Source organism: Meleagris gallopavo, chromosome 23 (genome assembly GCF_905368555.1).
Source record: "Meleagris gallopavo chromosome 23, MGAL_WU_HG_1.1, whole genome shotgun sequence".
Taxonomy (NCBI): Eukaryota; Metazoa; Chordata; class Aves; order Galliformes; family Phasianidae; genus Meleagris; species Meleagris gallopavo.
The window spans coordinates 4,626,566-4,649,891 of record NC_139426.1 but is presented as its reverse complement, the minus strand read 5'-3'; the positions used below and the strand labels follow the sequence as shown (position 1 = coordinate 4,649,891).

General features: G+C 42.6%; 1 protein-coding gene across 5 annotated transcripts in view; it reads left to right on the top strand.

Moving 5' to 3' along the window:
* UBR4 (ubiquitin protein ligase E3 component n-recognin 4) overlaps nt 1-23,326 on the top strand; it is a 67,634-nt gene that overhangs the window by 13,167 nt on the left and 31,141 nt on the right. The window contains exons 25-64 of one of the 5 annotated variants that reach the window (XM_085242194.1): nt 77-306; nt 933-1,057; nt 1,609-1,706; nt 1,834-1,991; nt 2,621-2,830; nt 3,859-3,960; nt 4,482-4,582; nt 5,077-5,275; nt 5,508-5,696; nt 6,038-6,101; nt 6,300-6,491; nt 6,657-6,727; nt 6,862-7,009; nt 7,316-7,543; nt 7,764-7,934; nt 8,038-8,220; nt 8,404-8,562; nt 9,155-9,307; nt 9,599-9,826; nt 10,682-10,839; nt 12,078-12,249; nt 12,406-12,607; nt 12,896-13,059; nt 13,150-13,366; nt 13,691-13,907; nt 15,254-15,286; nt 16,371-16,434; nt 16,874-17,008; nt 17,622-17,796; nt 18,027-18,164; nt 18,604-18,725; nt 19,092-19,203; nt 19,397-19,527; nt 19,663-19,840; nt 20,030-20,134; nt 20,646-20,777; nt 21,482-21,650; nt 21,807-21,903; nt 22,324-22,431; nt 22,855-22,971. In XM_085242194.1, coding sequence (XP_085098320.1) covers nt 77-306; nt 933-1,057; nt 1,609-1,706; nt 1,834-1,991; nt 2,621-2,830; nt 3,859-3,960; nt 4,482-4,582; nt 5,077-5,275; nt 5,508-5,696; nt 6,038-6,101; nt 6,300-6,491; nt 6,657-6,727; nt 6,862-7,009; nt 7,316-7,543; nt 7,764-7,934; nt 8,038-8,220; nt 8,404-8,562; nt 9,155-9,307; nt 9,599-9,826; nt 10,682-10,839; nt 12,078-12,249; nt 12,406-12,607; nt 12,896-13,059; nt 13,150-13,366; nt 13,691-13,907; nt 15,254-15,286; nt 16,371-16,434; nt 16,874-17,008; nt 17,622-17,796; nt 18,027-18,164; nt 18,604-18,725; nt 19,092-19,203; nt 19,397-19,527; nt 19,663-19,840; nt 20,030-20,134; nt 20,646-20,777; nt 21,482-21,650; nt 21,807-21,903; nt 22,324-22,431; nt 22,855-22,971 — 5,955 coding nt within the window. Of the gene's footprint in view, nt 1-76; nt 307-932; nt 1,058-1,608; nt 1,707-1,833; nt 1,992-2,620; nt 2,831-3,858; nt 3,961-4,481; nt 4,583-5,076; nt 5,276-5,507; nt 5,697-6,037; nt 6,102-6,299; nt 6,492-6,656; nt 6,728-6,861; nt 7,010-7,315; nt 7,544-7,763; nt 7,935-8,037; nt 8,221-8,403; nt 8,563-9,154; nt 9,308-9,598; nt 9,827-10,681; nt 10,840-12,077; nt 12,250-12,405; nt 12,608-12,895; nt 13,060-13,149; nt 13,367-13,690; nt 13,908-15,253; nt 15,287-16,370; nt 16,435-16,873; nt 17,009-17,621; nt 17,797-18,026; nt 18,165-18,603; nt 18,726-19,091; nt 19,204-19,396; nt 19,528-19,662; nt 19,841-20,029; nt 20,135-20,621; nt 20,778-21,481; nt 21,651-21,806; nt 21,904-22,323; nt 22,432-22,854; nt 22,972-23,326 lie in introns of all 5 variants that reach the window. The other 4 variants (XM_085242193.1, XM_085242192.1, XM_085242195.1 and 1 more) reach the window with 4 other exon arrangements.

The window sequence follows — 23,326 nt, the reverse complement described above, 5'->3', positions numbered from 1 at the left end:
AATGTAAATGTGCACATGGAACATCTGTTCTTGTGGAATGATTTGCACTTACAGTTCCATTCATTTGTATTTTAAGATATCTTCATTCTGTGGCATCGATTGCACAACTATTCTCCAGCTGCACGAAGTTCCCAGCTTACAGTCCATTTACACCCTCGATGCTGTAATTTCCAAGATCCAGGTTTCTCTAGATGAGCACTTTACCAAGCTAGCTGCAGAAACTGATCCACATAAGTCTTCAGAGATGACCAAGAACCTCCTACCTGCTACACTGCAGCTTATTGACACTTATGCTACATTTACCAGGTACAACCCATGGCATCTCTGATAAAAATAATGTTTTCTTCTATACGTGAGGGGTTTTTGTTGTTGTTTTTGTAAAGAGAGGTTGGTCTGTTAATAGTCCAGTGTAGTTACTCTAACTTAGATCCTTTAGGCTGACCATTGTTTTCTAAAAGAAGACAAAGCTATTCAAGCTGTAATGTGGTCATTATGTCTAAGTAGCTTGATCTTTCAAAATTTTCTTGCAAGTTTGTAAAATCAGCTTTTCCTCCAAAGATGAAACCCCTTCTTACCACTCTGTAGGACAGTGCTGCTTAAGGTTATTTCACTCTCATTATTGAGACTGTCAGAGACCATCAGAGAGAGGTGGGGGGTGTTAATTCTTAGATTAAGAGTCTGAAGTCTTCTAAACTCTCATTAGCCCCTATGTAGAAGAAAGCAAAAGTAAATCAGCTTTTTCTTTTGAGCAGATGCTTTTGCTGGTAAGAAGCTTAGAGAAGATAAAAGCCTCGAACTCTCTTAGTGATATCACATGAAGTATGGGGCAGAACTTCACGAGTTGGCTTTCTTATCTGTCACCATATTGACACATTTAGTTATGAAATGCAGAACTGCTTCCTTGAAGTGAATCCTTTCCCTCATGAATGCAGATCTTACTTGCTACGTAGCCTCTCTGAGGAGGGCTCCAGTGAGAACAGACCTTCTGAAGAGAAGCTACGAGGTTATGCTGCTGTCCTGGCCATTGGATCCAGCCGTTGCAAGTCCAATGCTCTAGGTAAGCATCCTGCATAGTTCAGATTTCCTTTTGTGCACAGGTGAAGCTTTCTACAATGTTTCCAACGTTCAACTTCAAAGCTGTGTACTGGCTAGTGTGTTCTTTTTCCTCTACCACTGTGTTCAGACCACTGTATTATCCTGTCAGCAGCGGACAGGGGAGTCTTTTCTTTTTAGTATTATAGCAGCTGCAAAAGAGGGGCAAGCCTTGAAAAAGTAACTAACTTGTGAACTTATCTGGCTTATTGAAATGCTTTTATAACCATGCTGGTGCTCCAGTAGAATGGCATGGAAGTGTATGGCAAACTGTGAAATATTTGCCATGTCTCCTGTTGTTCTAATGAAGTGAAAGAAGCTGATGCAAACTTCAGGAGTATTTTTGACTGGTAGAAAAGCATGAGAGTGGCCTTCAGCAGGATAACAGGTCAAACTTAGCTGCAACTGTGTCCTGGTTAATTCATGATTTAGTTTTAAACAGTTTTTAGAAGCATTCTGGTTTTCAACAGGACCCATGGTATTACACAGTGACTTACAATTCTGGATTGATTGCAGGTCCAGTGCTTGTTCAGAACTTACCATCAGCTGTGCAGACTTTATGTGACTCATGGAACAACATTCATACCAATGAATTTCCAAACATTGGCTCGTGGGTGAGTCCAGCCTCGTGGGTTGAGCCAACATAATCTTAACTCTGTAAATTAGTGGGAATGGCAAGTAGTCTGACTTTCTGCTAAACACAGATTGTTTTGATTGTCGTGTGTGTGTCTCAACCCTTAGCGCAACGCCTTTGCAAATGACACAATCCCTGCAGAAAGCTACATCAGTGCAGTTCAGGCTGCCCACCTTGGTACTCTCTGCAGCCAAAGTCTACCTCTTGCAGCTTCCCTAAAGCACACCCTTCTCTCCTTGGTCAGACTTACTGGGGATCTCGTTGTGTAAGTGATGTTTTTTATATTGGATTCTTGCTTCTAATCTTCTGAGTGTCTTGATCAGACTGTTCTGTTGGAACACTTACTGAACTGGCTCTGTACTTTGAACTGAGCCTTAAGCTATGCTATATTCAGTGTGCAGTTTTGAATGAATAGCTTTTCAGTCTTGTTGTTGTATCTCCAAAAGGTAGAGTCCTTAATAGGAACGCTTAGTCCTTTTGTTCAAGAGGCACAAGACAGGGAAGTTTTTCACTCAGAGGGTGGTGATGCTCTGGAACAGGTTGCCCAAGGAGGCTGTGGATGCCCCATCCCTGCAGGCATTCAAGGCCAGGCTGGATGTGGCTCTGGGCAGCCTGGGCTGCTGGTTGACGACCCTGCACATAGCAGGGAGTTGAAACTAGATGAACATTATGATCCTTTTCAACTCAGGCCATTCTATGATTCTACAATTAGCTGAGGCCATATTGATCAAATCTGATTGTGTTTTATTTTCATTCATTTGTGTGATCTTTTCAAAGCATAAGAAAGAATTACATGAAAGAATTGTTCTTTCCAGGCATTTAACACTAAGATAGCTTCAAACAAAATAATTGTCTACACTGCATATAATTACCTACTTTTCTTTTCTTTTCAAGCTGGTCAGATGATTTGAATCCACCACAGGTGATTCATTCCCTGTTGCCCCTCCTTTTGGAGACCAGCACGGAGAGCGTGGCAGAGATAAGCAGCAACTCCCTAGAAAGGATCTTGGGTCCTGCAGAATCAGATGAATTCCTGGCACGTGTTTATGAGAAGTTGATCACGGGATGCTATAACATACTGGCCCATCACTCTGATCCAAACAGGTAATGAATGGACTGTGTGGCTTCTAGTTCTCTTCCAATTAAGCTGTGTACAAAGAATTACTACAGTATATTTAAAAATCAGTGTGGTTTCTTGAGCAGCAAGACAGAGAGGCGAAAAATCAGCTTATTTTTATCTGTTGAAGACTATTATACTTGTTGACTGAAAATGTAAGAGACTTTATTCAGCTCACCAGAATTTTCAGCATTGCAGTTTAGGCAGCGTGGATTTTAATCATCTCTTCTAACTCTGGATGGATCACATATGTATCTGGATAGGTTTTTATTTAATCAAATAGAAAATTATGTAAATACAAGCACCAAATCAAAGCTGGAGATGCCGACCTAACTTGCTTTATATTCCTTTGTCTCTATTCCTGCTGTTTATAAGGATGGCTAATCCCTCCTTTATCATGGCCAACTAGCCAGATTTATGCTTCCCACCCCTTACTTGCTATGTATATAGAGAGAATAAGCTTGGTGCACAGATGTTGATTCTGCCCATCTGAAACATAAAACCATTAGGCGTGATGATATTGCATCTTTTTAACACTGATCCTCTCTGGATGGAGTGTATTCAGAAGGAGATCTATTGAGCCTTCTGTTAGAGAATGTAAAAATAATTGGATTTTGCTTGCAGTATGTGTTGTGGAGTGAGGGTGAGCACAGTAGAGAATGGTGGAGTAACTCTAAAAGAGACTTAAAGTGTAAAAGAACAGCAAGTTAGAGGAATTTATAACATGAGGAGCTGGAAAGATGTAGATTATTCTAAATTTCTAAGCTACTGTGTAGCTTGCCTACAGTGTGTGCCACTCTTTTTTCCTGATCATTTGGTGGGTATGTTGGTCTTTGTGATATTGTTCATCAGTTGCTTTTCTCTTGTCTCTTGGAAAGGGGAGTTTCTTATAGCTAGTGGAAGGTTTGTTAGAATCGTGTTAGCAATGTTGGTTCTTATTTTGCTTATTGGCTCTCAGAATTATTGAAATTATTCTTATATATATTCTTACCAATATGCATTTTTTGACCTTCAGTGGCCTGGATGAGTCCATCTTGGAGGAATGCTTACAGCATTTAGAGAAACAACTGGAGAGCAGCCAAGCTCGAAAAGCCATGGAGGAATTCTTTTCAGAAAGGTAAAATCTGTGTGAAAGTTGTAAGCCAAACACTTCATTTCTTTTAGTTTGTCAGCTCTTCAGGAATGTTAATGCCTTTGTGCAGAACAGTGCAGACCTGTGTAAGGACAGGACAGCCTTCAAGCAGTGCAGGAGAGTGAGAAGGCTTAGGATTTTGTTATTCCAAGTAAAACATGAGCAAATCCTTGTGGTGAGTAGCAGTGGAGGTCTAGTGAAATGAAAAGTATCAGGAGTTTTATGAGACATGCTCTGTGACAGTGCAGTTTAAGTTGTGAAATCCCAGTTTCTCTCAGTCCCTCCCAGAGCAACAGATGGCTAATTGCAGGGATGAAGGTGGGGTATTGGCATAATTTAGAGTTATGAAGACTGATTGTGTTGGAAACTGCTAACACCACAATGGTTCTGTGACGAGATATAAAGTGTTAAGTGGAGGAAAGTTTCTCCCCTATTGGAAAGCTGACTGTTTTCTGGTTTTGGGCTATTTTGTAAAGCTGACTTTAATTTTCACTCCTTTCATACAGTGGAGAATTGGTCCAGATCATGATAGCAACAGCCAATGAAAACCTCTCAGCAAAGTTCTGCAACAGAGTGCTGAAATTCTTCACCAAACTCTTCCAGTTAAGTAAGTGGTTGTGTTAAATATCCCTGTCATCTCCTTGTCTACCTCCTGCTGTTGTTGGATTGGAGAGACTGCAATAAGGAAGGTGCTTGAAAGAAAAACTCCAAAAGGAATTGGAGTGACTTCTTCACTTTTAATGGTTTTGTGTCACCTCTGTGTGTTGCTCATCCCTTTCTCACTTCCTCTTTTAAGCTTTTCAAGTTTATTTGGCTCTTCTTCCTTTTAGTACTGGGTAACAGTTGATTTTAGTGTCAGAGAAAGATGAAGATGATTTGTGTCTGAGCTCATGTCAGGGAATAAGTGAAGCATCTTGAAAAAAAATTGCATTTACTTCTTATAGCTGATTGGTTTTCCTAAGTAGGAGAGAAAGCGAGTGCTTTGACCAGGTCCCCATTCCAAGTAAAGATTTTATCTGAGTGGGACCATTGACAGAGGGAGAGCCACCTTCAAACACGTTCACAGTAGCATCTGTCACTCACTGTAGTTTTCTCCATCAGCTGAGAAGAGTCCCAACCCCAGCCTGCTGCGACTTTGTGGCTCCTTGGCTCAGCTGGCTTGTGTGGAGCCTGTACATCTCCAGGCCTGGTTAACCAGGATGACCATGTCTCCACCCAAAGATTCAGACCAACTGGATGTTGTTCAAGAGAACAGGCAGCTGCTACAGCTCTTAACAACTTACATTGTTCGGGAAAACAGGTGAAGTACAGCTTCTGTCATTACTTTGTGCACTGTTGATTTGTTTCAATCTCTAGTTACGTAAATGAATTGAGTTACTGATTGCTTCCTTTTGTCAGATTTCAAATAAAATGATTGGGGCATAGCTGTTGGCTATGAGGGCATTGCTGGGTCAGTGTTCTTGCAATGTGGGCCTCAGCTGCCCTTCCTGTAGATGATGTGCAGCATCTGAAATCTTCATTGTTTTTATTAGCCAAGTTGGAGAAGGCGTGTGCACTGTTCTGCTGAGCACTCTGATACCAATGGCAACGGAAATGTTGGCCAACGGTGATGGCACAGGCTTTCCTGAACTGATGGTTGTGATGGCGACTTTGGCTAGTGCAGGACAAGGTGCAGGACACCTCCAGCTTCATGGTGCTGCTGTTGATTGGCTGGGCAAATGGTGAGAGCAAACTGTCTACTGCTATTTGTTCATTTGCTTCAACTAAACTGTCTTTTTTTTCTGATAATAGAGGAGCAGAAATGCATATTTACTGATGCACACTTATTTTGTAGTTTGTTATTTGGAATATAAGGTGTCTGAGGCAGGCTAGGCTCTGTTCCCCCACAACAAACAAACATGGTTTCGTCATCTTTTCCACTCTTGATGGTTTTAGTAATCACTGCATTGGCACATTTCCTGTTGCTCAGCTAGAGCAAATTTGGTGCTTGAAGCTAAGGTGGAAACTGAGTTTATACCTCCCTGAGACCAGTAGTTGTAATGATCTTCTCTATGTGTTACAGCAAGAAATACCTGTCTCAGAAGAACGTTGTAGAAAAAATGAATGCTAACGTCATGCAGGGGAAGGTAAGGCACGTGGCTGTTGTTCTATTGGCAGAAATAAATCTCAGGCCAGAGACGCATCAGCTCTCTTGTTCTTGTTGCATAGTGAGAATTTGAAAACAATTTGACTGGGGGTGTGTGTGTGTTATATTTTCCTGCTTTATAGTAACTGCTGTGGGATTTAAATGTTGCCCCTCATTTTCATTCATCTCCATTTCATAGCATGTTACTATCCTGGAGTGTACGTGCCATATCGTCTCTTACCTGGCTGATGTCACTAATGCACTGAGCCAGAGCAGTGGACAAGGACCAAGTCATCTTTCTGTTGATGGCGAGGAACGGGCAATTGAGGTGGATTCAGATTGGGTGGAAGAGCTGGCAGTGGAAGAGGAGGACTCTCAAGCTGAAGATTCGGTAGGCAACAGGCACAGTTAATGCTGCAAATGAGCTAGGTGGTGCTAAAACTCACAGCTGTTTAAAATATTCATGTAAATGCATGAGAAACACATCCTGTACCATCTGCCTTTGCTGTAGAAGTGCAGTTATAATACCTTACTGGAACGCATTTCTCCTTAATAGGATGAAGATTCTCTTTGTAATAAACTCTGTACCTTCACCATTACACAGAAAGAATTCATGAATCAACATTGGTAAGAACCTTTCAAAACTCCTGGTCAGAATTTCAGCCTGCTAGTTCTGGCTATCAAAAAAAAAAAACAAATGCAGTCTGTAGAGCCTTCTGGAAGTACTATGCTTCATAACTCAACCGGCTTGTTTTGTGCAGGTATCACTGTCACACTTGCAAGATGGTTGATGGGGTTGGTGTTTGCACCGTTTGTGCTAAAGTTTGTCACAAGGATCATGAGATTTCTTATGCCAAATACGGATCATTCTTCTGTGACTGTGGAGCCAAGGAAGATGGCAGTTGCCTGGTAAAGTGTCTTGATTCCACCTATCATTAGAGTATGCACAAGTTAGCCTAAGCTGTACAGCTGATACAGTCTTTTCTCATGTTTTCTACTAGCAGCAGAGTAACTTTATATCAAAAAGGAACCTTTTGCTTGTACTTGGATGGGGAGTAGCTTGCAGGATACTGTTTTTTGAAAATTGCTGCTTTTTAAGAGCTCTGCATTCTGTTTCTTTGGAATTGCATTAGTCTTGTTGCTGTTACAATCTGTATTCAATTTGTCAGTGATGAAAGCTGGTTTGGGCTTTCAACATTCCTATGTCATTCCCAGGCTTTGGTGAAGAGAACTCCTAGCAGTGGTATGAGCTCTACCATGAAGGAATCAGCCTTCCAGAGTGAGCCCAGAGTGCCCGAGAGTGTCATTCGACATGCAAGCACCTCTCCTGCAGAGAAGGCCAAGGTTACCATCAGTGAGGGGAAGGGCCCCGAGGAAGAAAAACCCAAGAAGAGCAGCCTGTGTAGAAATGTTGAGGGTTGTCGAGAGGAATTACAGTCCCAGGTACAGTTATCAGCTGGCTGTTAGAAGGAAAGTGGTTAGTGTAGAGGATCTTAGTGAGCAGTGTTGATTATCAGCCAAGCTGTTTTATTTTTCTGGTCCTCTTTTTGATAGTAGAGATCACAGAAGCAACTTCAGGTTTTAAAAACTAGTTGAGATGCAGATCTTATGAATACCTAGCAGGAACATCTTGATCTTCGTTTGCCATGTCTCTTTCTTGTAGGCCAACTTCTCCTTTGCTCCTTTGGTGCTAGAGATGCTGAATTTCTTAATGGATGCAATTCAGATAAACTTCCAGCAAGCCTCAGCCATGGGGAGCAGCAGTCGTGCACAGCAGGCTCTCAATGAGCTGCATACGTTGGACAAGTCAGTAGAAATGACAGATCAGTTGATGGTATGCTACTAAAGTGGTTATTCTGGATAATTACATTGTGGGTCGCTTTTAACATTCAGTGATGCACTTTTTTTTTATGCTTTCTTCATTGCTAATGGCTCAGGTCCCAACTCTTGGCTCCCAAGAGGGTGCTTTTGAGAACGTCCGCATGAACTACAGTGGTGATCAGGGCCAGACAATCCGGCAGCTGATCAGTGCACATGTGCTGAGACGTGTGGCAATGTGTGTGCTGTCATCCCCACATGGACGTCGGCAGCACCTGGCTGTGAGTCATGAAAAGGGCAAGGTGAGTGAGTAATGTCTTCTGTCAAGAATTGCGTGGCTTAGAACAACCACTTGCTCTTCAGAGAAAAGAATTCCTAGAGCAGAAATGGTGAAAAGTGCAGGGATGGCATTATAGAACTAGAATGGAGATGACTTTCTCTCAGAAATTCTAAATTTTGGTAAGGAGGTTCGTTTCTTTTTGCAGATTACAGTCCTTCAGCTCTCAGCATTGCTGAAACAAGCAGACTCTAGCAAAAGAAAACTGACCCTCACACGCCTTGCATCTGCACCTGTTCCCTTTACTGTACTGAGCCTAACTGGGAATCCCTGCAAGGAGGACTACTTAGCTGTGTGTGGACTGAAAGTAAGTGCCTGACTAACTCTTTCCTAGGCAGTTGGAAACCTCATCTCAAAACCATCTGTAGTTTTCTTTTGAGGAACTGTATCAGAGCCAGCTCCAAAGGTCTGTCATTAATTCTAGCTTTTGAATCACTTTCTTACTAGATAGGTGAAGTAAAAGAGGCAGTACCTATATAAGTAATGTAATAAATGGGGCAATGCCTCAAAATAATAGTTCTTAGTATATTTAGGCCAGATTTATTTGAAGACTGAAGTCAAGGTTTACCCATGTGGAACTTAAAGTGTGTTAGAACTAGGCCGTAACAGCTGGTGTGTTGTAACAAGGGCTCACTTTTTGGTATTCTCCCAAATTCAGATTCAGCTTTTTGTGGCAGAAGCCACAAATCTGTTATTGAGCTAAGAAACATCTGGAACAGAATATATATATATTTTTTAAACTGACTTTCATGTCACTTATGTTAGTGCAGGAATTTTAGATTCTTAGTGCGTGAATCGTTACTGAAGTTGAAATGAATGCCAGCTTTTAACTGTTCTTGGCTTGAAACATACACACGTATTTTGTTCTGATATATGACCAATTATTTTCATTACTCCAGGACTGCCACGTGTTAACATTCAGCAGCTCTGGATCAGTCTCTGACCATTTGGTACTTCATCCCCAACTGGCCACTGGAAATTTCATCATTAAAGCTGTGTGGCTGCCAGGATCCCAAACAGAGCTTGCTATTGTGACTGCAGACTTTGTGAAGGTATGTTTGCTCATAAGCTACTGATGATTTGTGATTGTCTATTTCAGACTTTAAGTCTGGATCTCTGCAGACTTGCATGCAGTGGAGTTATATTCGTAGTTAGAAATAAATTGGAAATGTATGTTCGTGCTGCTGCAAGAAAAGGCAAAACCAAATAACTCAAAGAGCAGAAAAATGAACTGTAACACGTACCAGGCATTCCCTACTCTTAACTTTTGTCTATTTGTGCTGTGAAAAGAAAAGACTGTTCAGTTTCACAGTGGTTGATTCTTTTCTTAATTCTCCCCACAGATTTACGATCTCTCCGTGGATGCCTTGAGCCCAACATTTTATTTCCTTCTACCAAGCTCCAAAATCAGGGATGTCACTTTCCTCTTCAATGAGGAGGGAAAGAACATAATAGTGATCATGTCTTCTGCCGGGTACATCTATACACAGCTCATGGAGGAGGCAAGCAGTGCCCAGCATGGCCCATTCTATGTCACCAATGTGCTTGAAGTCAATCACGAGGACCTAAAGGTACTGATGACTTCTCTTTCTTGGAGCATAGGCACAGTGACTTCTCGTATTTTTAGTCTTACAGTCAAAGGCAGAAGTTTCCTTTCCTTTTATTCCCTTTTTTAAAGCTCGCTTATCTAGATAAATGAAGCTTGCCATTCTTCTGATGAGAGAAATATCCTTGCAGCGAATGGGAGTGGGGGTAAAAATTAAACCCCTTGATCCTTTCAGCTAGAAAATGTAGCATGTTTTTCCATGGCTTCCTCTGAAGTTATGCCCAGCGGGATTTCTCAGCAGGGAGATGTCTTGAGAGCAGTGCTGTTCACAGGGAGGCATTCCAAAGGTGTGGCAGCAAATGAAGTTATTGACCATTGCTGGAGCTGCATATGTGGAATGAGCCTTTGTTTCTGGTCCATAGCAGCTCTGTATTCTTGGGGTGTGCTATGCATGCAGGTGACTTCAAAATCCATCCACGTTTTGCTCAGTGCTTTTCCTCCAGCCTGCATTTCTGAATCAGGGAAATAGATGAGAAGAAGGCCTGCAGAACAGCTCTATTATGAGCTGGGAACATGGGGAGTGCTCCATGTGAGACTGTCATACGACATTCAAGCACGCAGTAGCTGAGGGCACTACCTGCAGTATGCAATCTCAGTATCCCGTTTGGAAGTCTTTGAAGTATCTGGTGGATGAGTTCATCAGGGAATTTAGCTTAGAAAATGTCATTTTGGACTTATTTTCCCTCACGGGTGGAAAGGCAGTGGTGGAAAGGCTTGTGGAATAATTAGATCAGTTGAGAAACTTAAAAGCCTGACTGCATGAGAGTGTTTCGGAGGATGCACATTTATCTTGGATGTCCTTATTTCTCTCATCCTACAGGACAGCAATGGCCAGGTAGCAGGAGGGGGTGTGTCAGTGTATTACTCCCATGTCCTACAGATGTTGTTCTTCAGTTACTGTCAAGGCAAATCCTTTGCAGCCACCATCAGCCGGGCCAGTCTGGAAGTGCAGCGACTATTCCCAATTAACATAAAGAGGTGAGACTCAGGTGCAAAGCTCCCTTGAAGTTTTTCTGTCGATGTATTAGAAATAAATATTACTGATTAACAAGCCAGTCCCAAATAGCCAAAGCCTGTAGTGAAGTTCCTCTTTTTGACTGATGTTTTTTCGTTACTTTTAATGTTATTTCTGGCCTAATATCAGGATGAATTGAAACCAGAGCTGTTTCAGCGGTAGGATGCATATGCATCTCTCCCCATTAGGATTTCACAGCAGAAAGGTGGTTTCAGAGCAACCTTACTGCACTGTGTGGAGCTGCTTCTGGTGCAGCAGCTGGAACTGATGGGATTACCCACCCTCACGGAGGCTGCAGAGCAGGAAGCCTTTGTTTCCTTTCGGCACCAGTACTGCAGTGGACCTTGTGCATTGTGCATATTAAGGCTTATTTTCAGGCTCCCTCGAGGGAAACCAATCCCTTATGCTATGAATGTGGCAAGAAAAAAGCTATTCTGTCATCTGCTCTGACAATTGGAGCTGGGCATTTCAGCCACAGGCTCATTGCTGGCTTGACACAAAGCCACTATCTTGAGTAGGCCCTGTGGAAGGGTCACGTTCCAAGAGCTCTCTGTCTTCAGTTAAATTTAGCTTAGTGGGTTTTTTGCCTTTTCTTTTTTATTATTTTCAACCTGTGGACGCAGTCACACGGATTCTCCTTGCTTACTGCCACTGAGTGTGCTGAAACATGGTACTGTATATCCATGTGAATTTTTACCTGCGTGCCAGCTTCCTGTGCTCAGACATAGCAATATGTTGCTACCCCTAATGGTAGCCTGATGACAGGAGCTTGTGATTGAAAAAGAAAGCTGAAAACCATTTTAAAATTACTGTCTAGGCTTTGGTCATACGATTTTACTAGGTAAGTGTGTTTCCTTGAGTTCTCATAGTACAGATCAGGGCTGTGTGTTGGGATGCTCGTGTCTTCTGCTTGCTTTAGTTGCAGTATCACGGAATTGCAGGGATTAGAAGGGATCTCAAGATATCGAGCCCAACCCCCCTGATAAAGCAGGTACCTGACAGCGGGGTTGCACAGGTACACATCCAGAACTTTAATCTCAGGTCTATCATCTATGAATCAGGCACGTAGTGCTCCTGGCTGTTCAGTGATATGAATTCCTGCAGTGGAGGAAGCTTTAACTGGTCTAATGCTCATGAATTTTTGTGTGTTTCCACTTGTTGCTTCTTAAATCAATATCATTCTGTCCTTCATCTCTTGCAGTTCAAATGGTGGGAGTAAGACTTCACCAGCCCTGTGCCAGTGGTCTGAAGTCATGAACCACCCTGGCTTGGTGTGCTGTGTTCAGCAAACCACAGGTGTCCCACTGGTGGTGATGGTGAAGCCAGACACCTTTCTTATCCAGGAGATTAAAACCTTGCCAGCCAAAGCAAAGGTCTGTGGAGATTCTCTATATTTTGGCCCTTTAGATGTGGTCTCTTTTTCCAATAACAAGATCTCTAATTTTGGCAGCCTTTTAATCCAAAGTGTTTGCTTCTTCAAGCAGCAGTTACCAGGTCGTTTCCTTGACTTCCATTGTCTGCATTCACAGATTCAGGACATGGTGGCCATTCGTCACACAGCCTGCAATGAGCAGCAGAGAACTACTATGATCCTCCTTTGCGAAGATGGGAGCCTAAGGATCTACATGGCCAATGTGGAGAACACCTCCTACTGGCTCCAGCCCTCCCTGCAGCCTAGCAGTGTCATCAGCATCATGAAGCCTGTCCGCAAGCGCAAGGCAGCTGCTATCAGTAAGGGACTTCTCCTGTATCTCATGCGAGCTAGCAGTGGCAAATACAAACATGAGGATTGATCAACATCACGTAGATGCTTAAGGCATTCACTTCTGACAGTTACCAGTTCATCTCAAGGCTAAGTACTGGTCTGGGGGAAGTCTTTCTATAGATCTGTGTAGCAATACATAGCTATCTGGCTAGCATGGGTGTTTTCAAAGGAGCAGAGCTCTTGCAAGTTGTTTTACCATCAGTTTGCCTCTTGACAATATTTCATGTCAAAAATATCTATCTTATCTCTTTTAGCAACTCGCACATCCAGCCAAGTGAACTTTCCTATTGACTTCTTTGAACACAACCAGCAACTCACAGATGTGGAGTTTGGAGGCAATGATCTGCTGCAAGTCTACAATGCTCAGCAGATAAAGCACCGGCTCAATTCCACTGGCATGTATGTGGCCAACACAAAGGTAAATGGGGCACTTTGGGCATTCCGTTGGGCTTCTAGGTGATGCTCTTGTCCTGAGTGATGGTACTCCTTTGTGATTTGTCTTCTGCAGCCTGGAGGTTTCACCATTGAAGTTACAAACAATAACAGCACGATGGTGATGACAGGCATGCGGATCCAGATAGGCACACAAGCAATAGAGAGAGCACCCTCATACCTGGAGATATTTGGTCGCACTATGCAGCTGAATCTGACCAGAGCTCGTTGGTTTGACTTCCCTTTCACTCGTGAGGAAGCCTTGCAAGCAGACAAAAAGCTAACCTTCTTCAGTAAGTTTTTGTTAATCGTTTGCTTTGCCTGCCTGTTGGTTTTGTTTGGCTACGTTGAAGTTACTTCAGCTCACAGGGAGGAGAGTTTCCACAAATTGTTCATCTGACCTGAGCACAGGAACAGTTTGAGGGGCAGATCATGCACACAATAGCTGTTTCTTTACAGCCTGGTAGGTGAATATGCAGTAGCCCAGCTGAAGAATTTTGGGTGGAGGTAATATGGAAGGGAAGTAACCTCAACAAGGAGGTGAATCCGTTAGTGTGGGCATTCATTCATGCAGCTTATTTTGTTAGTCATTAAACAAATTTCTCTCCTCACCACAGTTGGGGCTTCTGTGGATCCTGCTGGAGTCACAATGTTGGATTCCATAAAGATTTATGGCAAAACCAAAGAGCAGTTTGGATGGCCTGACGAGCCCCCTGAGGATTTCCCATCTGCTTCCGTGAGCAATGTTTGTCCCCCAAACCTGAATCAAGGGAATGGTACTGGAGACACAGAGTCAGCTACCCCTGCTGCTGCCAGTGGGACTGTCCTGGAGAGGTATCTCTGCAGTCTTACTTGTATTGCTCCTTGTAAATGACTAGTAGCTCTAGAAGGCTCCTAGGCACGTTTCTGTGCCTTTCAAAACTTGGAGAACTTAGGGAATTAGTGCAGTGTTCTCACTGCCATACAAAATAACAACTGAGAAGTTGACGGTTCTAAGGAAAGTGTTGTGCTCTCTTGATTTATCTGGTGAGTTAAAGGGAGAGTTCTGTGTGCATGCTTCATGTTGCTAAATTAGTTTGCTGTAGGAGTCTCGAAGGTCTGAAGTAGATTTCTGCTTTCTTTGGTGCATTTTCTCAAGTTAGTCCTCTTCTATTCCCTGGAGGTCACCAAGTTTAGGCTTCTATGAAGTTGAGTTTGAAGGTGTATTTTTTGTGTGACCTTGCTTAGAATGCTTCCCAACAATTCATCTTAAGAACCTGTGTATTGCAGGCCTAACTGCTTCAGGGGAGAAAGTGTTGATTCCCCCTCTATTACCCCTACTGAGACTCATAGGGATGATCTGGGGATATATTGGGCAGAAGAAATAGAACTTTTTTTGATGTCCATCCCATTTTCTTTGTGCTTATACAGTCTGTGCTATATAGTCTGGCAAGTTAGCAGGGACAAGAGGATAACAGGTCAGAGGAGAATTAACACTGCTGAAAATGTGGTGTTCTAAGGTGTACTCTGCTTGACTTAGAGCAAATCACAGCTAATTGTCTTACTGACATTCTCACATAGAAGTTCAGGACTTGAAGTACCAGTAGCATCCAACTGAACGACCTGTTTGGACACTGATTGCTGTCCTTTAACGTTTTATCTTGGGATTTTTTTTTTTTTCCTGCATGTAATTTCTCTTTTCTTCCCCCCTCTGCTGTGACATCTCCACCAGATGTCTCTCTCTGCACAGACATGCCTTCTGATTTCCCAAAGCAGTGGGATTAGATCCTAAAAATTTGGAACCAAAAGAAATGATTCATTTTATTTTTATATAGGAGTTACAGAACGCAGCACGGTTACCTCACAAAGGGCCTCTTGGGCAGGAACAGCTAAGGCAGCTTTTCTATCAGAACTTCAGTGCCTGTACTTCAGATCTAACCTCCAGTTGTGCTTTAAGCAGTGTGCTTGGCTTCTCTGTGCTAGGTGGCCTGGATCTCCTTTATCTGTTGTGCTGTCAGGCAAGTGTCTGCTGCCCAAACAGAAAGAGTCATGCTTAGATTGACTGTATATATCGCTCTCCCAGCTTCCTGATTTCCCCATTTAATTTGCCTTTTGCTTAGAATGTGTTGTAGGGAGTTTTTCTGTGAGCTTTACACATTATTATTATTATTATTTTTTTCTTTTTCTTTGCTCCCCCAAAGTTCTGAAACTGAGTCCCTAACCACCCTGGACCGGTTAGTATGGCATCCTTTTCTCTGCACGAATGAGTGTGTGTCAGAGACAGAACACATGGTGTGGCTTTTGTTGACTGTTGATTTTCTGTTTTCCAAGTGACATTCGCTTCTTTACATTCTGGTCATTGCATGGCAGATGATTTAGCAAAATGTAAAGATGAGGCGGTCTGCGGATTTTTGCTGCATACAGCTTGACTGTTGCTTGTTGGACAGATTCCTTTCTGCTTCGTCCCTCCTTACGCTTTTTTCTCCCACTTCTCTTCCCCTGTTGGCTTTATGGCTGCGGGTGCGAGAAATCAATGTTAGTTATCACCTCCAGACCTCGGAATTGTTGTTCCTTCTACCTCGTATCCAATCCTATGCTGTCTCATCCCTCCCTTTTCCTATACTCTTGCACTGCTCCTGGTGTGCCAGGTGCACTTCAGCTAGTTCTACTTCAAGGCATGAAAGAGTGCTGCAGGGGAGGGTCAGCACTTTGCTGCGAAGGTGTAAATAAGGTTTTCCTTGGGGCAAGTATTTTACCAGCCTGCCTTATTGCTGTCAAAACTTCAGCAGCTCTCAGGCGGGTCATACCCAGTTAATTTTCCTCCAGAGTATTTTGTGCTGAAACTCCAAATTGGAAAGAGCAACCTGTGTGAAAATAGCAAGCAAATAGAATCTTGCTCCCTTAGAAAAGTCGGTTACGCTTTTTCCCATGTGTCATACCAACCCTTGATCTGCAGTCATATGTACGTCTGTGGGCCATGGTGAATTGGTACTGTCAAGACAATCCAAGTTATCCCTGCTGCAGGCTGCGTAAGGAAATGTTTTATCCTCTTTGGTAGAGAAAAGCCCCTGTCTTTCAGCTGTGGATTATTAAAGCAGTCCTAAGTTTGTCTGTGAGCGTGAGCCAGGTTTAACTCTGGTCTGTAACACAATGAAATGATATGCATGGTGCCTGTGGCAGGTTTTATCATGCTTTGATTTTGTACTTGGCATTCGTTAGCTGTCTCTGAGCTACTCATGACTGTAGCCCGCATAAAGCAAAGTGCTAAGGAGAGAGAAGGGTTGCTGTACTCAAGCCTGCTTTCCTTTCTCCCTCCAGGCTAGTAGTGAGTTCTTTAGAAGCGCTGGAAAGCTGCTTTGCTGTAGGACCAGTCAACGAGAAGGCAAGTAACTTTCTGAATACATTCTTCTGAGATGGGGGAGGAGGGGTGAGATCAGCAGCACCTCCTGCAGCCCCCGGGGGCCTGATAGGAGAGAGCTGCATCCGTTTTGCTCACAGCACTGATCTGAAAGTTGACTTAGCGAAAAGCATTTGAAACTAGTTTAGAATGACAATTGGCATTTGCATTTATTGCTGGTGGGATTTTTGTGTTGCAGAGTGACCTCGTTTACTAAAACAGCGGGGTAGAAGCCCATAAATCTGAAAAGGACTTTTCTTGTTTAGGCATGTGAAATGTTCTTTAAATGTCAAATAGTACATTGAGGGAATATCAAAACTGTGTTGCAGGGAGGTAGGAACTTGCAGAGAAATTGGAATCATGCATCACCTTAATGGTTAGTGAACTGAAGAATGGGGTTTTTTTTGTCTGTTCTTGAAAACAGGAGAAAAATAAGGCGGCTGCTCAGGAACTGGCTACCATGCTCCTGTCCATGCCTGCTCCTTCCAGTGTCCAGCAGCAAACCAAGAGCCTCTTGGCCAGCTTGCACACCAGTCGCTCAGCATACCATAACCATAAGGTAACATGGTTCGAAGATTTCAGCATCTTCTGTCTTCTTGCTCGCTTATGGTAGAGGTGCAGCTGGCCCTAGAAGCATCTTTTCTTTGCAGTGTAGTGCTGTGGACTAATTTTCCTTCAGATCCTACTGTCTGCCATGCTGATACAGTATTTCCTCAGAGCTTCACTAGCTAAGATGCTCTTTGAAAATTTTGTTGTGGAATAATATCTGCTAATCAAGAGAAATCAGGATCTTGAAACACAGGTTTGTTTGTAAACTATGTAGCTCAGGATTTCCATTTCCTTATGCATCTGGCTTAGAGTGATAGGAAAATACTAGGATAAGTAGTGGTTGGGATACCTTTGCCAACCACTTCGGTGGTTATGGTTTTACAATGGTTTTCCTGTCCACATTTAAGCACGAGGGAAATTAAAAATGGATTCTCCAACCAGATTTTTGTTTCTTACTGTTGCTGGGTGACCTTATGATACTAGTTGTCATTTCTAGATGACACTGACCAGAAAGTTAAAGCAGATTTCCCTGTGAGCTATCCTACAGTTGTGTTTCAGCTGTTTTGCTGTTCTGCTGTGCACGGATCCAATTCTCTTTGCCAATGTTATTGTTCACTTTCCAGGATCAAGCATTGCTAAGTAAAGCCATTCAGTATTTGAGTTCCTCAACCAAAGAAGGAAAGGACCTTGATCCTGAAGTGTTTCAGAGGTTGGTCATCACTGCTCGATCCATTGCTATTATGAGACCCAACAATCTGGTGCATTATACAGAGTCGAAGCTGTCACAGTTGGAAACAGGTAGAGAAGTCTGGATTTTCTCTTACTGTCTTTTAGGCTAACTCAGAATGTTTTGTGGCATGTGGTTCAGTTGATGGGGCCGTGTTTGAACTGTGATAGACCTGAGATGGTCCTTGAAATGAGGACATCAGGACCTCTAGCAAAGGCCTTTTTCAAATAAACTTGATGTTCTCCTGCTTGTTAATACTTTTCCCTGCACAAGTCTGACAGCTGTTCTTCCAACTGCACAGAGAGTGAAGAAGGGCAGGAGGCTCAGAAACACGCTGAAGGGGAGGGCTGCACCTTTATTACCCAGCTGGTAAACCACTTCTGGAAGCTACATGCATCGAAGCCCAAAAATGCCTTCCTTGCTCCTGCCTGCTTGCCAGGTGTGCTAACTCTTCATTTGCTATAGACAAGCTTGTATATTTTGGTCTATTTTAAACTTGTAAACAGAGAAAATGATTTATTCCAAACTAGTTTTAAACTGCTAATAATGCCACACGTTTTCTGAGGTATGTCTGTAAATTCTACACTAACACTTCTGTTAAAAATACATGCATACTCTAGTAAAAAGGAACTGATGATTGGTTTGTTCATAGTTGGTTATGCTTCTATTAGGATATCCAGTGGTGTATGGCATGTTCAATACTCCATATACCCTACAGGGCTGGTGTGTAAGCTCATTTTGGATTGAAGCTTCGGGATTTTTGTTGACACAATCATTGTGCTTTAAAGTCTGCAAATAATAGATGCGTCCTGCAGTGTCGTGTTCTGTGCTAAAGAGGAAAGGGAGTTGATTCCAGGCCTGCTTTTATTCCTCCTTAGGTCTGACTCACGTTGAGGCCACAGTCAATGCTTTGGTGGATATTATCCATGGATACTGCACGTGTGAACTGGATTGTATCCATACAGCATCCAAGATCTACATGCAGATGTTACTTTGCCCAGTATGTAGTCTGCTCTGCTCTCTATCAGCCTATAATGCAGGTGACACAAAGAGAGTTAAGTACAGGTGCAATGGTAAGATGAGGCTGTACAAAATAGAGACGTGCAGCCAAAAACATGGAGCCAGAAGTGAACAAAGGAGAAATGTCTCTCATTGTGTTTCAGTAATGTTTGTCACATACTGCTTGTGTAATAAGTGTTGCTTTATGGCTGCTGGGGAAGACAGGGGGTTTAGAAGTTAGGCAGTGATGTAAGCTTATGTGAATCATGACCAGCAGAGAGTCATAAGCATATTTCCCATCTTTCCACATAATGTGAGTAAGCACGTGAAGCTTAAGAAGTTTAATGGTTAACTGTTAACCCTTTAGGATCCTGCAGTGAGCTTTTCTTGCAAACAAGCTTTGATCAGAGTGCTGAGACCAAGGAACAAGAGGAGACATGTGACCTTGCCATCCTCCCCTCGTAGCAATACTCCTATGGGTATGCAAAATCTGTTCCTCTTTTCCTATAAATGAGCATGACCTACTTTTTTTTGTCAGAAAAGATGCACACACACACACACACACACACACAAAAGTCTTTTAAACAGGACAAAACTAGTTTTTCTTATTTCCTTTCTTGCTTCTCTCTTTCCCCACTAAAAACCTTTGGGAATTAATCCTTTGTAATGCAGGAGATAAAGATGATGATGATGACGACGATGCAGAAGACAAGCTGCAGAGCTCTGGGATAGCAAATGGTGAGCATATCCGCCAGGAAAGCCAAGAGCAAAGTGAAGTTGATCATGGTGACTTTGAAATGGTGGTAAGTCCAGAGTGCTTCTCTTTGGAATCTGTTAAGTGCTTGGGTTTAATTTAGTGTATGATGAATTGATACTTACTGTTCCATTAGCTGATGGTGGTTTGACAGGGGCTCTCTCACTGTGTTCCATTTCCACAGTCTGAATCAATGGTTCTGGAGACTTCTGAAAATGTGAACAATGGGAACCCTTCTCCCCTGGAGGCTCTTCTGGCTGGAGCAGAGGGATTCCCTCCAATGCTGGATATTCCTCCAGATGCAGATGATGAAACCATGGTGGAATTGGCTATTGCCCTGAGCCTGCAACAGGATCAGCAAGGTAAGACGTCAACATTGCTGTTACTCAAAAAGGGAAACAGATGAGGAAACTGAGAAAGAAGCAGAGCAGAAGCTGTTGATGTGACCACCATCAAAGCAAAGGTAGTGGAACAAAGAAATGCACATAGAAGGCCAGAGTGAATGTAGTTTGTATGTAGAAAGGTGTTCATCATTTGTTCTCTTCTTGCAGGTAGCAGCAGCAGTGCACTTGGACTGCAGAGCTTAGGACTGTCTGGCCAAGCACCCAGCTCTTCTTCTCTTGATGCTGGAACACTCTCGGATACGACAGCATCAGGTAACTGTTCACTGCAAGGAATCAAGTTGTTTGTGTTTTTTTTTTAATTTCAAGCTAAATGATTTTTAGATTGTTAGCAAATGACGTTTTGAAGAACCAGTCCTTATTATTGGCTTCATGTATCTTTAATAGTTTATACAGGGTCTTTTCTTGCTTTGGAGGACCTTCCTTATGCACTTCTGAGGAAGTGTTTTCCTCTTCTTAAAATAAAGCAGACAAAGTAAATCATATACAGTATTTTCTTTGCATGTAAAGCAGACAGACATTGCCCTTCAAGTTACTAATGTGGTGAACCATTTCATAATATGGTTTCACTCTTGGGGTATCTCCCCTGCACTGCTGTTAGCAGGCTTAAATGCACTGATGGACAGTCCAAATTCCTTTTGAATTTGTAGTTGAAAATTAAAAGACAAATCTTTGTGGCTTTTCTTTTATACTATGTACTTCTTTTGCAGTTATATTAAGACAGTGTTTTTACTTGTAACAGCTCTCTTTATTCTTTTAGCTCCAGCATCTGATGATGAAGGCAGCACAGCTGCAACAGATGGCTCAACTCTTCGGACTTCACCTGCTGACCATGGTGGAAGTGTGGGCTCTGAGAGTGGTGGCAGTGCTGTGGACTCAGTGGCTGGTGAGCACAGTGGTGAGTATCTATTGCTGGAACAGCGTTTGTGTATGTGATTTCTACAGTAAGAAGAATTACCAGGAGTGTGTGGGATGAGAAATCCCTGGAAGAGAAGCAATCTGTTCTAGATTGATGGTGCCATGCATCATTTTGTGATTATTATCAAAGTGTCCTACAGAGTGTGAATATTTCCTCACCTTTGTGGTTCTCCAGAAATGCGAATAGTAGTTTTTGCTGATCTGTAATAAAATACACAGTGAAGTAGCTTAGAGTGAGAATAAAAGAATGCCTTAAAATACAGGGTAAGTTTAAATGGGATTAAGGTGATTTCCTCCCCTTTGTTTGAGATTGATACCTTGATAAAACTGATTGGAAAAATAAATTAATGATTTATTTAAAGGCTGCAAATAGACTTTTGTGAACAATTGCATTCATGCTGCCTATCCTGTACACCCTTCTTCTAACCCACCTTAAACTGACTGCTGTGGAACCAATTCAGTTTGTGCCACCAAGGTGAGGCTGGTGAACAAAGCACTGCTGAGGGTGTTGTGTTGCATCTGTGGAAGTGCTGCTCTTTTAACCTTTTGAAAATAATCACAGACTCCATCTGCTTAGAACCATAATTCCATAGGGTAGTGCTTGCTATGAAGAGGGCAAGCTGTGTATTCAGTTGTGCTGACATTTTTCCCTTTTTTTTTTTTCCTTCTCTCATTGTTTTTCAGTGTCTGGCCGTAGCAGTGCCTATGGGGACACAACAGCTGAGGGCCATCCTGCTGGACCAGGCAGTGTCAGCTCCAGCACAGGTGCAATCAGCACTACTACAGGCCAGCAAGAGGGAGATGGCTCAGAAGGAGAGGGGGAGGCAGAGGGAGATGTCCACACCAGCAACAGGCAAGGGGCTCTGTTTTCCTTGTCAAAAGTCATTCTTCTGCTCTGCAGTGTCGTTGTTTATAGAGGAGTTATGTGTTGGTAATCTTGTTGGTCTAGTATTTCTTTCAGTGTGTCTGAAAATGCTTCACATTTGCTTGCTGCTTTCTGACTTCTCAGGCTGCACATGGTCCGACTGATGTTGCTGGAGAGGCTGCTGCAGAACTTACCTCAGCTGAGGAATGCTGGGGGAGTCCGGGCCATCCCTTACATGCAGGTAACTGAGGAGGGCTCAGGTTTTAAGCCTTAGTCAAAAAGTTTATCACTGCCATTAATGCCAGGTTTTTGTTTGCACTTTTAGCCTTTTCTTTTTCTTGCCCAGTCACAGTGGGTGAGTCCCTCTCTGAAGTGTTCAATCTGTTGCACTGTATTCCTTACCCAAAGAGTTAGACACGTGCTCTTTCTCAATGTTGTGTGACTGTTGAACGATGACCCTAAGGGCTGAAGTCCTTCAACTCTTATATATCTGGGAGGGTCTTTCACATTTATACTGAATATTCCTATGGAGGTGTCATGATGCAGGGAGAATTTGGGAAAAAGCATAAATTAATTAAAATACAAGTTACAGAAGTTTTGTAAAAGATTGTATCTATTTTGAAAACAGATCTTCTGTTCATTCTATGACTTCTATTTCCAGGTTATTCTGATGCTCACAACAGACCTGGATGGAGATGATGAGAAGGACAAGGGAGCTTTAGATAACCTCCTGTCCCAGCTGATTGCAGAACTGTGCATGGAGAAAAAGGCAAGCTGTAGTACAGGCACACAGACTTGATTTGCTCCTTCTAGACAGGTTTTCTTCTCATGGAGGAGTTGGGTGCATGGGAATCATAGCAATAGATTGCTGTATGGGTATGTTCAGACAGCTAATCTCACATAATGTATGAAATAACTCACTGTTACCTAATTCCAGCATCAACGAGTGAGCATGAAAGCTTGCATGACTTGAATTCAACAATTAAAACAGGGATGATTGATCAGTGATGTATAATTGACATATGGACACCCAGACCACTGTCTGCTCTTATACTGAGGAATTCAGACTGCTTTTTTTTGGTGTTATTGCTTGAGCTTAGATAAGAAACACTTTGTGAGGGTCAGAGGACTGACACGTTGGTGTGAGGACATTATGCTCAGCTCTGTAAGCAAGCCAGCTCTCTCTTTGCAGGATGTGTCTAAGAAAAATGAACGCTCTCCTGTAAACGAAGTACATCTGGTGGTAATGAGGCTGCTTAGTGTGTTCATGTCCAGAACAAAGTCAGGATCAAAGTCTTCCATTTGTGAGGTATGTTCTTCAGGGTGCTTTTCAGGGATGGGGATGTGATTGGGGAGCTTTTCTTCATCAGAGATGGTATAAAAGGTGCACGTAGATGCTGTAAAACTGAAAAACAGTTTAAAATATTTTGCAAAAACAGTGTTACTTGGCTCTTACCAAAAAGGATCTTTGCTGAAACTCAGAACACAGGAAACCAACGTAAGAAGATGACTGGAATAATTTGTTTTGTGTGCAGTTTCTAGCTGAGCTGAGGGCAGAAGATTATTAAGGTTATTTAAAATGCTCCAGCAGATTTGTCATTGCATCTTACCAGCACTGAGGGGGTTAAAAAGGATCTGTAATGTGATTATTGGAAAGCAATATG